At 51.8% G+C, this 15,135-nt stretch overlaps 1 protein-coding gene across 2 annotated transcripts in view; it reads left to right on the top strand.

Annotated features, from left to right (window-relative positions):
* The window catches only part of HSPA12A (heat shock protein family A (Hsp70) member 12A), a 69,212-nt gene that overhangs the window by 49,218 nt on the left and 4,859 nt on the right, over nucleotides 1-15,135 (top strand). The window contains exons 7-11 of one of the 2 annotated variants that reach the window (XM_047825200.1): nucleotides 5,753-5,924; nucleotides 9,817-9,903; nucleotides 10,447-10,551; nucleotides 11,555-11,813; nucleotides 14,626-14,729. In XM_047825200.1, coding sequence (XP_047681156.1) covers nucleotides 5,753-5,924; nucleotides 9,817-9,903; nucleotides 10,447-10,551; nucleotides 11,555-11,813; nucleotides 14,626-14,729 — 727 coding nt within the window. The remainder of the gene's footprint in view (nucleotides 1-5,752; nucleotides 5,925-9,816; nucleotides 9,904-10,446; nucleotides 10,552-11,554; nucleotides 11,814-14,625; nucleotides 14,730-15,135) is intronic. The other variant, XM_047825201.1, reaches the window with a different exon arrangement.

Genomic DNA, 15,135 nt, shown 5'->3' with positions numbered 1-15,135 from the left:
TAGTTAATTTTATGTGTAAACTTGACCAGATATGTAAACTGCCACGTTTGGTCAGACATCATTCTGACTGTTGTTGCGAGGGTATTTTTGAATGAGATTAACATTTAAATTGACTGACTAAATAAAGTAGATTGCCCTTTGTAGGATGGGTGGGCCTCATCCAATCAGTTGAAGACCTGACTAAAACAAAAACTCCCTAGAATAAGAAGGAAACCCTCCTGCCTGCCTGCCTGCCTGCCTTCAGATTGGAACACTGTTTTTTTGTTTTTTGTTTTTTGCTTTTTTTCCCCCCGCCTTTGGACTCAAACTGAAACATCAGCTCTTCCTGGGTCTTCAGCCTCCTGGCAAGGGAACTATATCATCAGCTCCCATGGTTCTCCAGCTTGCTGACTGTAGACCTTGGGGCTTGTCAGTCTCCATAATTGTGTGAGCCAATTCTTTATGAAAAATCTCTTTCTATGCTTACAAAGATCCTACTGGTTCCGTTTCTCTGGAGAACGCTAATACAGAACATGAGCAAACACCACAGTTCTTGGCCACCCAGCTTCTGAGATCTGAGAATTCCCACCCAACCTTTCAGCCAAAGTGCTGCCCACCAGCCTGGCTGCAGGTGGAGGGCTGGAGGGATGAGGCAGAATGGTACTCCGTCAGGGCAGCTGGACAACTGGTCACATCTACCCTGCTTGCATGCAGGAATCAGAGTCCCTCCTTCATGCTGAGCCCAAGTTCATGGCACAGTCCCGTGGGGGCTGTGCTTCACCCCTCCACTGGCCTGGGCGGAGGGGTAAGAGGCCCGGATGCAGAGCAGGTGATGAGGCTCTGCGCAGCATCGTGGATGGACGGTTCTGGGGCCTCCGCTCAGAAGTCTGTGATTCAGTGCTGGGGTTGGTGGGGGACCGCAGAGCACTCTATGGATACTGTTTTATCTGTGAAACGCCCAAAACTCCTCTTGTGTCAAATGCTTGTCGAAAAAGTGGGTTAAATCTCTATCTTTTATAATTCGCAGCCTCAGGACACCTTTAGACTCTCTAAGAGCATTCTGTGAACAGATGATAACAGGAGGAACAGCTGATTCCTCTGCTGAGGCCTTCGGAAAAGACCTAGAATAGGAGACAGTTCACTGAGTCTTGAGGGATAGTCATCACACATAGGAAATAGTCCAGCTGATTTCTAGAGGCATTTTGCCTGAAAAATGCATGACGCTAGTGGGTTCCGGCAGCCTGTCAAATAAAAGGCGGTCCCTTACGTACGATGAGCTCATCTAACACGGAGTTACAGCTTGTGCTGGCTTCCTTTCCTTGAATAAACTGCAGTGAAAAATAATCACATCGGGGAAAAAAACCAACAGCGACAGCCCATGACACCCGGAAGGGGTGCGGCTGGAGCCCGTGCAGCTTGACGTGAGCCCAGCAGGGCACCCGCCTGGTCTGGCCATCCTCCACGGCCGTGCACATGGTCAGTCCCTGGCGGGTTGTCCTGGCTCACGGCGGGGCTGAAGGGAAGAGCAGTCAGTGCAAACACCCATGTCCTGGGCCCCCTCGTGCATGGTTTTTTCACACACCTGTTCCTCCCAGGAAGGGCTCATGACCAGGAAGCAGTGCTCTAAGAACGACTACAGCAGCGGTCCTGCCGCCCCAGATTCGTGCGGGAGTCAAATGGGAGGGTGCACGCTTGGCTCAGACACTTTGTTTCTAGAATCCCGGGTCACATCGGCAGAAGGCTCCCATTCACTTCTCTGGAGACAAGGGCCAGGAAATCACAGAATGAAGCCTGGCTGGCGGGACAGACATTCATTCATTTAGCAGCAACTACCCCCTGAGCGCCTACTGTGTGCAGTGGGGCAAGAAGGCCTTGCTGCTGCCCTTAGAAAACGTAGCATCTTGCAGGAGAGGCTGGCTATCTCTGCATGATCTGCAGTTGGAGATCATGAATATGCTAGACAGAATATGCTAGATGCTAGGCCAGCCGGGGCCCAGTGGAGAGAGAGTTCTGCTGGAACAGCAGCTGCAAGGGACCAGCTCCAGAGGCAGAAGTAGCAAAGGCAGCGAGCGTCTCCCCTGCTCTGGTTGACCCGGGCCTGAGCCCAGGACTCCTGACAGGTGCCAGGTTGAGGGCTGCTGCTGAGAATGACTGCAGGGGTTTCTATAAACCCCAGAAACTGAAGCCCACCCTCCAGGCATCCTGCCGGGAGATAAAGACATCCAGGTTTTTCAGAATCTGGAAGATCCTTTTGTATCTCTTCTTTTTCTTGGAGTCCACAGGCCGCTCGGGGACCCCTCCTGGGGAGATGGCATCTGGCAGAGCCAGCCGCCTCCTGTTGCCTCAACCCTGCAGCTCGCCACTGTGGCCCCCGTGGGGGTTGCTGGTGGGGACACGGCCTCTCACTCTCTCTGGGGAGCAGGATGGGCACTGAGCTTGAGCACAGGAGTGTGGTTACTTGTCCTGGGCCTCTTGCCAATATTACCTTTTCCTCTCGCTCTGCTTTGGGGTCCTCTGCACTTCTGCTTCCCACCTCTCCTGGGTGCCGTGGGGAACCTTCTGTGGAAATGGGTCAAAGCTTTTGCTGTAGAGCCAAGGCCAGCCCAGCTGGGGAGGGACAGATGAAAGGCCTCCCCTGAGGGGTGCAGCTATGCTGTTCTGGGAAGTGTGGGGCAGTCTGTGTGTCTTCCGTGTGTTCAGGATGTGGGAGCATCATCCCAGGGGGAACCTGGATTGTGTAAGTCACACACTGGCTACACTCGGGCACCTCAAGTTGTATGACTAGACTCCAGGTGCTTTGTTCCCTGGATGACCTTTTTTTTTTTTTTTTTCCTTCAACGTTTACTTATATTTGAAAGAGAGAGAGAGGGAGACACAGAATCCGAAGCAAGCTCCAGGCTCCGAGCTGTTAGCACAGAGCCCGATGCGGGGCTCGACCCACGGACCACGAGATCATGACCCGAGCCGAAGTCGGATGCTTAACCAACTGAGACACCCAGGCACCCCTCCCCTCCTGGACTTTTTGATTCGGTTTTCTGTATGGATACTTCACTGTAAATCACAGGGGCCGCTCACAGTTTCAAGGAAGGTGTGGAATGAAGGCATCTCGTTTTTCTTATTTTCCCCACTTGTCCCCCCACTGCCCAAGCGCAGGCTCCCATAGCTCTTCTTGGCCCCATGGAGACCGCCTGGCGGCTTGACATCCCAGTGGGACACATGGCCCTAGCGAGACTTTCCTCCTTGCTGCCACCCTTGGGCAGGGCGCTGGTGCTCCCCTCCCCCCACCCCTTCTTCCAGGCTGTTTTCCCTTCTGAACTTTGAAAGAGTGCCTTAAACATTTAGGCCTAGTTGTTTCTTTGTAGTTAGTTTTCCCTTCTTCACCCTGTTTTGTGGAGGCTGGACCTGTCCGCTTCTGTTCTAGGAGGCCCTTGACTTTACAAACCCAGCCAGGTGGTGAAGTCAGTCTTCGAGAGCGGTCCTTTAGAAGGGGGCTCCTCTTGGTTTTATTTTGGATTTCTTCTGGGACCCTGGAGATTGAGGTGCGGAGGTTGCAACTTTCCTGGTGACACGTAGGTGTGTAGCCCTTGTCCTCTGTCACTGGGCACTGCAGCCTTCAGCTGTCTTGGTGTTAAGGGTGCCTAATGTGACCCTGAGGGAAAGTGAGGCTGGGGGGTGGGACTTCTAGTCCCTTGAGTGGGGAGCAGTGGGAAACCTTGTGATGCACCCAGGTCAGTGGCCTGTTGACTGATGGGCACACTGGGCTTCTTCAACCCAAGGGACCAAACTGATGGGCGCAGATGCCCCCAGAGTGGTTGGCCACAGCCGAGGGCACAGGGCAGTAAGGAGGCAGTTTTTCTGTGGATGGTGTAGGTTTTGTAGAGTCGGTCTGCCAGAAGGGGTTCTACCACTCGTGAGGCATTTGCTATCGGGAGGGGGGAGATTTAAGTCACCTGCCTGCCAATGGTGTCTCATTAGGACACAATTAATTGGTTCATTTGGGGTATGGTTATTATGGAGAATCGACTGCACGTGAGTAGAGGTAACATGCCACGTAGTGCTGTTCCGGAGTAAATGGGTCAAGAGATTGTGCCTTTAAACCAGTTGAAGGAGGAGCAGTAGAGACACCTGGGAAGTTTTGTTCAAGGCCAAGGGCCTGCGTCCCACACCAGTACCTGGAGTTACCGAGAGCAGGAGAGCCAAGAACCAATTAAAGGAGCCGGTCTGCAAGGCCCAAGAGTGGGCCTAGGCCTGCTCGGCCACATTTGAGCCTAAGACCGCCTGGCAGGTTTCATGTCCCGGGAAACCCAGGACAGTCGATCATTCCACTTCTCTGAGCCTTGGTTTCTTTCTGCATAAAGTGAAGACGTTAGGGGCGCCTGGGTGGCTCAGTTGGTTAAGCCTCCGACTTCAGCTCAGGTCATGATTTCATGTGTGGTTCGTGAGTTTGAGCCTCGTGTAGGGCTCTGTGCTGACAGCTCGGAGCCTGGAGCCTGCTTCGGATTCTGTGTCTCCCTCTCTCTCTGCCCCTCCCCTGCTCATGCTGTTTCTCCTTCTCTCTACCCAAAATAAATAAATGTTAAAAAAAATAAAGTGAAGACATTGGACAAAAGGCCAAGACGGCCCTTTTAGCATTTCTGATATTCTAACCTGAGCCCGCCCTCTCGTCTCCTTGCACAATAATTGAACCTCCTAAGCCCCTTCCCTCTGTGAGTCTAGGCCGGCTCCTCCTGGTGAGAGGTCACTATGCATGTGTGGCATTAGACCTTCCATCCCTGATCTACAGGTTGAGTCACTAAACCTTATGGTCTGGTGTAGACCTGGGGTCTTCTCCAAAGTGGCTAGGGCACAAGGGCAGCATCCCGAGGTTCCCTAGGAAACGGCAACACAGAGAGCAAACAGTGGTAACGGCCGTAGAGCGCTTCTCTGGTCCGTCTTGCTGGTAACCAGGACCCCTTGGGCCTGAACAGCTCCAACAAGCAGGTGAGGCCTCTCGCTCCAGTTCAAGGCCACAGGAGGTGGGCAGGAACGTGTCACAGGCCACGCCAGGCTCATTTCTCTGAGTGGCCTCAGAAGAGTGCTCCTGGAGCCTCCTGGCTGGCTCTTGTAAGGGTCTGTGACTGGAACAAGCCAGATGTCACAGAGCAAAAGCATTTCAGCTATTAAAGGGGTAAAGGCTTTGAGTAAAATAACGGCCAGCTGCCTTTTGACCCATATTCTAGAAAACGTGAGACTACGTGGGATTTCAGGAGGGCTTTCTCCCAGAGCCCTGGAGTCCTGGCGTGCTGAAGTCATGTCTGATTCCCATACAGCCAAATCAAACGCGTGCATGGCTGAGGCCCAACCGTGGTCCATTGTTTCCTAGGCCACCAAATATCGGGGTTTGCTCTTAGACCGCCTGGCCCATTGTACCCAGAAGCAGACTACCTGCCTTCCATCTTCTGGTGGTTTACAGAGCTTTGGGGCCTTCCCCCCTTCATGCATCTCAGTTCTGGGCCAAGCAAGTCCCAAATGTAAGAGGCCCCATGACCCGGAGGGCCCTGCCTTTCCCAGAAGCACTCATACGTTTTCTTCGTCCACTCCGCAGTGTTTGGGTGCCTGGCTTGGGGCCCAGCACCCAGTCACCCCTGATCGATAGCGCTGCAGAGACCTATGGAGGGAATTAAGCAAACAGAGCATGGCTGTCCCTTCCTTGGGGGTGTAGGTGCAGGGTGAGTGTCCTCAGAGCGGTACTGCCTGGGGAGCCTGGGTCCCAGCCTCTGCCTCTGTCTTCCAGGCAGGCCTGGCCTCCCCGGACAACTCGGAGCAGCTCATCATTGCCCTGGAGCCCGAGGCGGCCTCCATCTACTGCCGGAAGCTGCGGCTGCACCAGATGATCGAGCTGAGCAGCAAGGCCGCGGTCAACGGGTACAGCTCCAGTGACACAGTGGGAGCTGGGTTTGCACAGGGTACCTCCTGCTCTCTCTCTCCCCTCCCCGCTCTCTCCCATCCCAACCCTGCATGTTTTGGGCCCTGATTATTTAAGGCCTTTCGCGCGGTAACGAAGAACCGAGATGTTCCCAGAGGGGTCGGCTGTGAGCACGTCTGTTCTCGGCGCCCCCTCCGGGACCCCTCCAGAGCCCCTTGTAAACTCCGCAGTGGTCACCCGGGTTCATCACCTCCCACACGTGTGCCTCAGGCGTGGGAAGGGTGCTTCTCTCCAGGAACCGGAGAGATGGCCCCAGAGCAGCTCCTGGTTTATACATTTTACTAGGCTTTTCATTTTTCTTGTTTATTAACCGATTCTTAATCTAATCCCACTTGGCCTGTTATTAATTCCCCCATTAAGGCTGTTGATTTATTGCTGACTCACTCCCTGGGGCCGCTTCGTGTGTGATGAGCTCATTATGTGTCTTAACCGTGAACCTGGCGAGAGTTTAAAATACGGATGGAAGGGGCGGAGGCTTCCTGACCCCACTGGTGCTCACGTAGCTGTGAGAAGGAGTACGGCCTAGGGAGACCCAGGATGGGTATTAAGGAACTTTTTCTCTTTACTAGTTACTTGTGTGCCAGTTGGTCACATTCTTGGTCCTAAGAACCGTCTTCCCTGGCATCCAGGGCTCTTGAGTCTGTCCAGGGCCACAGAGTTTTCAGACATCCTAGGTCAGGGTCAGAGCCACCCACGTGAGCGAGTTTAGGCACTAATCAGAGCGCTGTGAGTGCCGTTTCCAGGTCGGGGCCTCGAGGGCAGAAACCCACCCATCACCCATGCCCACCCCATCCTGGAAGGCCCTGGAAGGGAGGAGGAGAGGGAGAACGTTAGCTAGAACTGCGGCCCATTGTCCCCCTACAGCCTGGTTCCAAGTGTTCCTTGCTCCCCACACCCAAAGCCTGTCTCTGTACTGCCCAAGGCACTGGGGCCCTGGCTCAGCCTTTGCAGGTGTGCATTCCTGCCCAGGCCCTGGGTCCTCTCCTCCAGAACTCTCCTCTTCCTCTTCATGGGGGCCACTCTGCCCCAGAGGCCACCACTCTGCATTTTCAACCCAAGATGGAGGAGTCTGTGAACCTCAGCCACGAGACAATGGCCAGGCATTCCCTTGGTCCCCAGGCTGCTGTCTCAGGCTGCCGGGGCTAAGTGCTAACACCTCAGACCTGATTCGCCTGGAACAGAAGCAAGCAGGCTCTCCTTTGACTCCGAGGGCTCGATTTGCTTTTTCTGGGCAATGCTCAGCCTCCACCGAGGCATGCCGCGGCTGGCCTTACTGCTAACTAAGTCAAATGTGTTAACATGTTACATACTCAGCACAGCCTATTTAATTAAATTTTCGTCTTCATCATTGTAATTGGAAAAGAGACGCATGACTGACTGGGCTTCATATCTTACATGCTACTTCCTGCCGGTTCATAAACAAAAATTCATGTCAGAATTAGCTAATTGTAGTGCGGCTCCTAATGCTTCTGAAGTGTAACATTCGCATGGAAGGGGAAACTGGTTTTGAATGCTTGCCTTCCCCGAGGGCTCAGGTTTTGGTTCCCTCTCCTTTAACATGGCCTGTCCACCCCACACTGTGTCTGTGTCCTGTGCCTTGTGGGATTTGCTCTTGTCTTGTGCTCAGAGGGTCTTTTTGGTTTTTGAAATCCTCAAATTGTTGGCCACCACCCCTCAGAGGGGCAGTGACACAGGGGTTCTGTCTCAGCCTTGCTTTACAGTTGGTCTGTCTCCCAGAAGGAAGGGGTGCTGCCTGGGGAGGCCTGGCAGAGCACTTAATCAGGAGTACCCGGGATGGCATTAAGGCCCTGAGCCCTCCTGGGCTGTTCTCTGCCCTCTGATGCTCCTTCGTGATGGGCGCCCCGTGGACACTACTGACGGGAATGGGAATGCCACTGTGCCCCCAGCACCGCAGGGTTGCTGTTAGCATTTTTTTTTTTTTTGCGCCAAAAGGGTTTCATGAGATCAGTAAAGGATACATTTTTTTTAAAGTTGGGCTTAATTTGCCCCAAAGTGTGATAATTTTTTTGGGAGCTCAGAATATGTTTTATTAGTCTTGCTTGGTCTTTTTTTTTTTTTTTTTTTTTTTTACTGTTTATTTTTGAGAGAGAGAGAGAGAGAAACAGAATGTGAGCAGGGGAGGGGCAGAGAGAGAGGGAGGCACAGAATCTGAAACAGGCTCCATCCAGGCTCTGAGCTGTCAGCACAGAGCGTGACGCAGGGCTTGAACTCACAAACCGTGAGATCATGACCTGAGCCGAAATCGGACGCTTAACCGACTGAGACACCCAGGTGCCCCTTGCTTGGTCATTTTTTAGGACTGCCATTTCTTAGCTGTCTAGATTGTTTTAGCAAACCAAATGCCCCCACCAAGGTCCGCGATAGAAGTTCATGGGGAGCCAGTGCTGGGAACAGGAGTTTGGGGATCCCTCCCAGGTCTGCAGGGACTCTTTGATCCGAGGGCCTCACCACTGTACTCCAAGGCCCAAGGAATTCAGAGCTGACAGGCACTTGCCATTCTAATCCCCAGGGAAGACATTGTTTTGCAAACACAGTGCTCCTTGCTAGAAGAGGCTAGAGGGTCAAGGGTCCTTAATTGGATAACTAACAACAGACGGATTTATAAGGCACTTCCAAGTCAGCCGCACCAGTTTAGGGACGGGAAAAATTGGTGGGGGGCGAGGTTGTGGGATGGGGCAGCAGAGCAGTGGACAGAGACTCTATCTGTGAAGTTGGGGGTTGCTCTAAGTTGTTCACTGTAGTGGCCATTTCGTGGGTAGCAGGTCTCATACTTGGTGCTTTGCCTTCCTTACCACCTACTGTGTGCTGGGTGTCACACTGGGTGCTGAGGAAAAATCAGAGAACCAGTCCCTGCTCTGCTGGTGAGGAACTGAGGCCAAGTGTTATTATCCCCATTTTATGGATGGGGAAGGTGAGGCCCAGAGGGGTTAAATGATTTGCCCCACTTCCCACCTCGGCTGTGCCCTGCTGGTTCCCAGCTACCCTCTCGCGGCACCTTTCCCATCTCCTAACATTCGTATTCTGCTTTTTCAGATTTCAGTGTAAATCGTTAAATCTCAAAGGCATGAGGGTCCATGGCCCAAGGGTTGATTTTGAGCTGCAAGACAGAGTCGTGGGAACTGCAAGTCCCTTAACCTTGTCTGACCTGGTTTCCTCCTCTGAACAGAAGGATGATGATTTGTGCCTTGTCTGCCTCACAGAGCTATCGGGGGGCCTGTGAGGGATGCAGTGACCCCACCCAAGGCGTCACAGCCCCTCAGCGCCCCCGGGGCCACAGCCATGTTGTTCCCCAGTGTTAGGAAAAAGGTGGCCAGGGCTTTGCTAGGTTTGGATGGGCCACCTGTGGCTGAAGCGCCACCTGGTGGCGGAAGAGCACATTGGCTTCACCCAGGTCGGGGAAATGGCTTCCATGCAGTTTATCCAGCATCCAGATTAGGAAAACATACCCGACATTCCTTGCAGCAGACAGAGTTCCTTGAGGTGAAATTATTTAACCAAGTGCACTGCAAGCTTCTTGGCAGACAAGTCCCTCCCTGGGACAGCAAAGCCAGGAATTCGGTTGATTTATTAACCCTTTACCCCAAAAAGCGTCACTGGGGGGTGGGGGAAGGGCTTCTCCAGGGTGAGCCTTCCAGCAGGGTACAGGCCCAGCTGCCATGCAGTGAATAGACAGGCGCTGGTGAAAATGGTCTGGCTCTGAGGTTCCCAGTGTTGTGTTTATGTAATCATTTTGGTCAAGTATCGCTACACGTTCCCTCCCTAAACCTCACGCTGTTGCCTCCGCTGACTGCAGACGACTGCCAGCCTTTTCATGCTTTCTCACCCGTCCTTTTCTTTCTGTCGGCCACTAGCTAAGGAGCACATACGGCGTAACCGGCAGAGTCGGACCTTTTTGGTGGAGAATGTCATAGGAGAGATCTGGTCCGAGCTGGAGGAAGGTAGCGTCCTTGAACGTCCTTTGCCCCTTGCTGGATGCGTTTTGTGCTGCTGGCAAAAATGCATTCCGGTTTGCTCCTTTTGCATTTCTGGAAAATGTTCAAAATCGGTTGGTTTTAAAGACCACTGCGCCAAGGAGAACTTTTTGGGGCCTATAAGTTTGCATGTTACAAAACCATACAGACTCTTCTGAAGAAAAGCAGGAACTGGAGCTCCCCAGTTCCAGGGTAAGTCTTGGGTTAAACAGCAGGTCATGCGATGGCAGGACATTGTCCACTCGTGCCTGCCAGGTCTGCAGCAGCTTTAAAGATTCGCTCGTCTGGGTTCTTTATCGCCATGCTCACCGGCGATGAGCACTCCTGGGCAGACACTACCCCGGTCTCTTCCGTCGGGAATAACTTGCCGAGCGGCTAATCAGCGACACCGCTGTATTAATGCGAAGTGTTGCCGGGAGTTTAGCTGGGTGTACCGAGTCATCACCCCCCAGCTTGTTTCAGGATGGGGCCGACCAGCGGCCGATGTAAAGGGTGGATGTTTTTAACCAGGTGACAAGTACGTGGTTGTGGACAGTGGGGGTGGCACCGTCGACCTGACTGTCCATCAGATACGGCTACCGGAGGGACACCTTAAAGAACTGTATAAAGCAACAGGTGAGCCCCGGCATGACCGATTTTCTCCTTCCTGAGCTGTTTCTCTCCTGTCCGATTTCTCTTGCTATTTCATTCTCTCACTGCTGTCTGCACGTGGGATTCTAGGCCCCAAGGGGTACGATACCCAGATGCCCGTGTGGGGCCGGAGAGCAAGATGCAGTTAAATGCTCTTCAAAACACAAACCACTGTAGGGGCGCCTGGGGGGCTCAGTCGGTTGAGCATCCGACTTCGGCTCAGGTCATGATCTCACAGTCCGTGGGTTCGAGCCCCGCGTCAGGCTCTGTGCTGACCGCTCAGAGCCTGGAGCCTGCTTCCGATTCTGTGTCTCCCTCTCTCTCTGCCTGTCCCCCACTCATGCTCTGTCTCTCTCTGTCTCAAAAGTAAATAAACATTAAAAAAAAAAAAAGTTTTAAAACACAAACCACCGTAACTTGGGTTTTGGCCTACAATGAGCCTGTTTTAGATCCTGGCCAAGGGAGTTTCTTGCTGGAAGTTCTGGAAGGATATGATTGTCATCTGATTTGTCACCTGTGTTCTAGTGCCACGGTTAAGCTTTCTAGGGAGGTCTCGGGACACCCGGTCTTGGATCAAAGTTGCCAAAGCAAGCAACAGGCTCTCTCCCTTGGTGGGGGTGGGATGATGAATAAGTAATAGATCACAGGGTCTCCTCAGTGGGCCTGCTGATTTTCCAGACCCTGTCCCTGGATTTCTGGGGTAGGAATACCACGATGCTCCTAGTTACTTATGTGTATCAATTTTATTTAAAATATAATTGATTTTAACAAGCTTGTTGATGAGTGATTCTGTAGGGGAAAGTCTCTCCACCTGGAATGAGAACTGGAGGGTTTTCAAGCTTAAGTAAAAACCGTAGCTGCTGTCTGTTTGCTCACTGGGCCCAAGTTCGTGTGACTTTGTGTTTCAGAGAAGAACGCAGGGTAGGATGTCTCTCGGAGTCTGAATTTTGTTTTCACACGGTGGGCTCTCGTTTTGTGCTTGACTCAGGTGGACCCTACGGATCCTTAGGAGTAGATTATGAATTTGAAAAACTTCTGTGTAAAATATTTGGAGAGGATTTTATCGAACAATTCAAAATCAAGCGTCCCGCGGCCTGGGTTGACTTAATGATTGCATTTGAGTCTCGTAAGAGGGCGGCTGCCCCAGACCGAACTAACCCACTGAACATCACCCTGCCCTTCTCCTTCATCGACTACTACAAGAAGTTCCGTGGCCACAGCGTGGAGCACGCCTTGAGGAAGAGCAAGTGAGTGGGATTCACCTTTGGCTTAGGCCATTCTAGGGGGTGGATCCTACCGAGGGGAGGGAGGAAGGGGGTGTGGATTCTGAGTTCCAATACTACATACAAGCCGTGTGCCCTTGGCCAAGTGACTCACCTTCTCTGTTCCTCAGTTTCTCGTCTGGAAAATGGAAGCGATCATTCCACTTACCTCAAAGGGTTGTTGTGAGGATAAAGTGAGTTCAAAAGTTAGACACTTAGCCCAATGCCTGGGACCTGAAAACTCCTGTTTCTGTGTTAGCTTTTATTATGTGCCAATAACCATAAGCTTTGTGAAAGCAGGGAATTTTGTGTTTTTGGCCTCTGCTGTATCCCCAGCATCACAACAGAACCTGGTACAACGTAGAGGTGCTCAGTAAATAGCTGTTGAGCAAAATCCCATGGGGCTCGGAGTCTCTTGGCTACAGGCAAGTGTACGTAGCTCAGCTTGTTGCAAAATGGACATTTGGAAGCTGTGTGAAAGCTGAATGACAAAATTGATAGACAAAAATCACAGGCTTCTAAAAATCTTTTCATAGCAGAAGATTTCAAACATTCACTGTGCAAAATGAACCTCATGACACAACTTCAACAGCTGTCACCTCCTGGCCAGTCTAAATCCTCGTGCACGCTCTCCCAAGTATTTTAAAGCAAATCTGATCATCATCTCATCCATAAATATGTCAGTAGGTATCGCTAAGATAAATTTAAAATCATTACCATAATGCTGTTATCACGATCACGCTTGACACGAGTTCTTCAATATCCTCAAATTCCCAGCTAACATTACAATTTTTCCAACTGCCTTATATATGTTTTTCAGTTTGCACTGATATCCAAAAGATGGCTCTCCATAGCGGTTATCTGATAGGCCCCCAAGTCCCGCTTACTATATGGGTCCCCTCTCCTGCGTTTTCTTTACGGTTTATTATTAGATGACAAAGCTGATCGGCCCATAGAGTTTCCCGCAGTCCGGGTTTTTTGTTTATCGTACGCTCACGTAACGTGTTTGGTCCCCTGGTATTTCTGACAAATTGGCAGACGGAGCTAGAGTTCTGGTCAGGTTCAAGTTTGAGTTTTTGGCAAACCTGCCTCATGGGTGGTAGTGTGTCCTCCTCTCACATCAAGTCAGGGAACACATGCTATTTGCTTGTTGCTTCTTTTGTGATGTCAGCAGCCACGGAGGGGAGTTGCCTAGGTCCGTTATGTTAAGGGATAGCCCCTTAGTCTCTCACTCTGTCTTCATTTGTCAGCTAGCCTATTTCTGGAGAGAGAAACTCTTCTCAATGGTTTGATTGCACTGAAATACATTTCACATAGGAAAGACAGGACAAAGTTTTGGTTCTTTCTTTTCGTTTATGAATTTTTTGTTAAATATTGTTGATTTCCTAGCATTCTCCTAAGTGACAAATGCATTTTTTTCTTTTGTGGGGCAGAAGGGGATATTATTAAGGCCTCGTGGATTTAGGCATGTTTGACGTATTTTAAACCATGGCAGTTATATCCTTAGTGATGGTCAAAATGTCCCATCTTGGCCAGTAGGAGCCTCTTTAAGTTGGCTCCTGAGTCCCGTTGATGTGACATTTTGCTCTGACTTCTGGCTCATCTTGTATATTCCCCATCCCAGACCTGCAATTGGCCATTTCTCTAAGAAGCCCAGGTTCCATTTAGTGGGAAATGAAGTGGATAGGAGTGTAGGTCTTCTTGACCTTGGAGCAGGTCCCGAGCCAGACTCTGACTAGGCTCATGTTCTCTCTGTCCACTGGCCCCCTCCCCACAGGCACCTGTTCCGAGTCTAACCCCAAGTCCTTCTCCACAGTTCTGCGGCCTGTCAGCTCTCCTGGGGAGACTGGCCACAGCCAGCCACGGAGTCATTCCATGCCACACCACATTGTCCTGTGGCCGAGGCCACAGAAAGATGCCTGGTCAGGGAGACCTGGCAGCACCTAGAATGTGAGGCTAGGAAGCGGCTGGTGTGTGCTTCGCTTCAGGGACAGAGATGCCATTTGCTTGGCTTCTTTGAACTTGAGGATGGGTGGGGCACGTGCAGTCCCTGGCATTCCTTTAGTGCCAGAAAATTTCCAAAGTGTTTTCACAGATGTGGTATTGAACTTGATCTTGACAACCGCTGTGAGAAAGGTAAGACGAGTTGTGTTATCCTTGATTTCCAGACACGAGACTGGGGCTCAGACAAAATGCAGGCCAGCTTGCCCCAAAGTCCCGCAGCCTCTGAGTGGTGGAGGCCGCCCCGGAGCCCAGCAGTCCTGGCTCCTTGTCTGGTGTTCTTTCTGCTCTGGACGTGCTGCACCTTTGACAGAGAAAGGGGCATCCTGGTAGGATGGGGCTTCTCACTGTCAGGGCACAGGTGCCTGCAGGGCTCAAGGAAATGCACTTGAGCACACAGGTCTGTAGCCAGATGCAGCAGCACCGTGGACACATCATATGAGCCTTCAATGGACTTGAATCCGACTATCTCTTGACTATAAAATGTGGTCATTCAAACGAGACAGACCCCTTCACTTCTTTCCCTGTCTTTTGCACTAGATTTCGGCTTCCACTATCCCAAGGGAAGGCTGGCCACAACACAAAGCAAAGAGAAAATCAAGAGGCTATGTCTTAGCTTTTGAGCATCTAAGGGTCTGGGTTGTGGCAGTCGAAGGTATTTCCAAGGGCTTTCAAACCCTTTGGTTCCCTAAATGTGACAGCTGTTCTGTTCTGTCAGGGGCCATCTCTGCGCATAGTAGCCTGCGTCTCCTCTGTACTCTCACTTCTCATTTCTCTCTGTGCCACACCCCCACAGCGTGGATTTTGTGAAGTGGTCCTCGCAGGGGATGCTGAGGATGAGTCCGGATGCCATGAATGCCCTTTTCAAGCCAACCATTGACAGCATCATTGAGCATCTCCGTAAGTATGAGCCAGGGCTCGGCCACTCAGTGGGGGCAGAGCTGAATGGGGACTGACTTTTCTGGCATGACCAACTAGAGCATGTGAAGTCAGACTGGCAGGGGGTGTGGGGCTGGGAGCCACAGGCCGGGGCCTGGGCATGTATGCGGGAGTTCGCTGGGCATAGGCTCTCCAGATCCCTCCCCTCAGGTACCGCACAGCAGCCCAGAGCCTGTCTTCACCTGGGCCTTGAGTTTGGCTTCGAAAGTCAGGGAGCCGGGAACTCTGCAGCAGTTTTATCCTGGAGTGACAGGGCCTAGGGAATGCATAGTCTTTGCTTTATCAGGATGCATGGGGAACCAAAATCTTTGCTGGGGAGGGGGCACACTTACGTGGACCAAAGAAGGGTCTCCTGGGAGGGAGCAAA

The sequence above is a fragment of the Prionailurus viverrinus genome, chromosome D2, assembly GCF_022837055.1.
Source record: "Prionailurus viverrinus isolate Anna chromosome D2, UM_Priviv_1.0, whole genome shotgun sequence".
In the NCBI taxonomy this organism is placed as follows: Eukaryota; Metazoa; Chordata; class Mammalia; order Carnivora; family Felidae; genus Prionailurus; species Prionailurus viverrinus.
The sequence above is the reverse complement of the archived record's forward strand: the minus strand, read 5'-3'. Positions and strand labels throughout refer to the sequence as shown.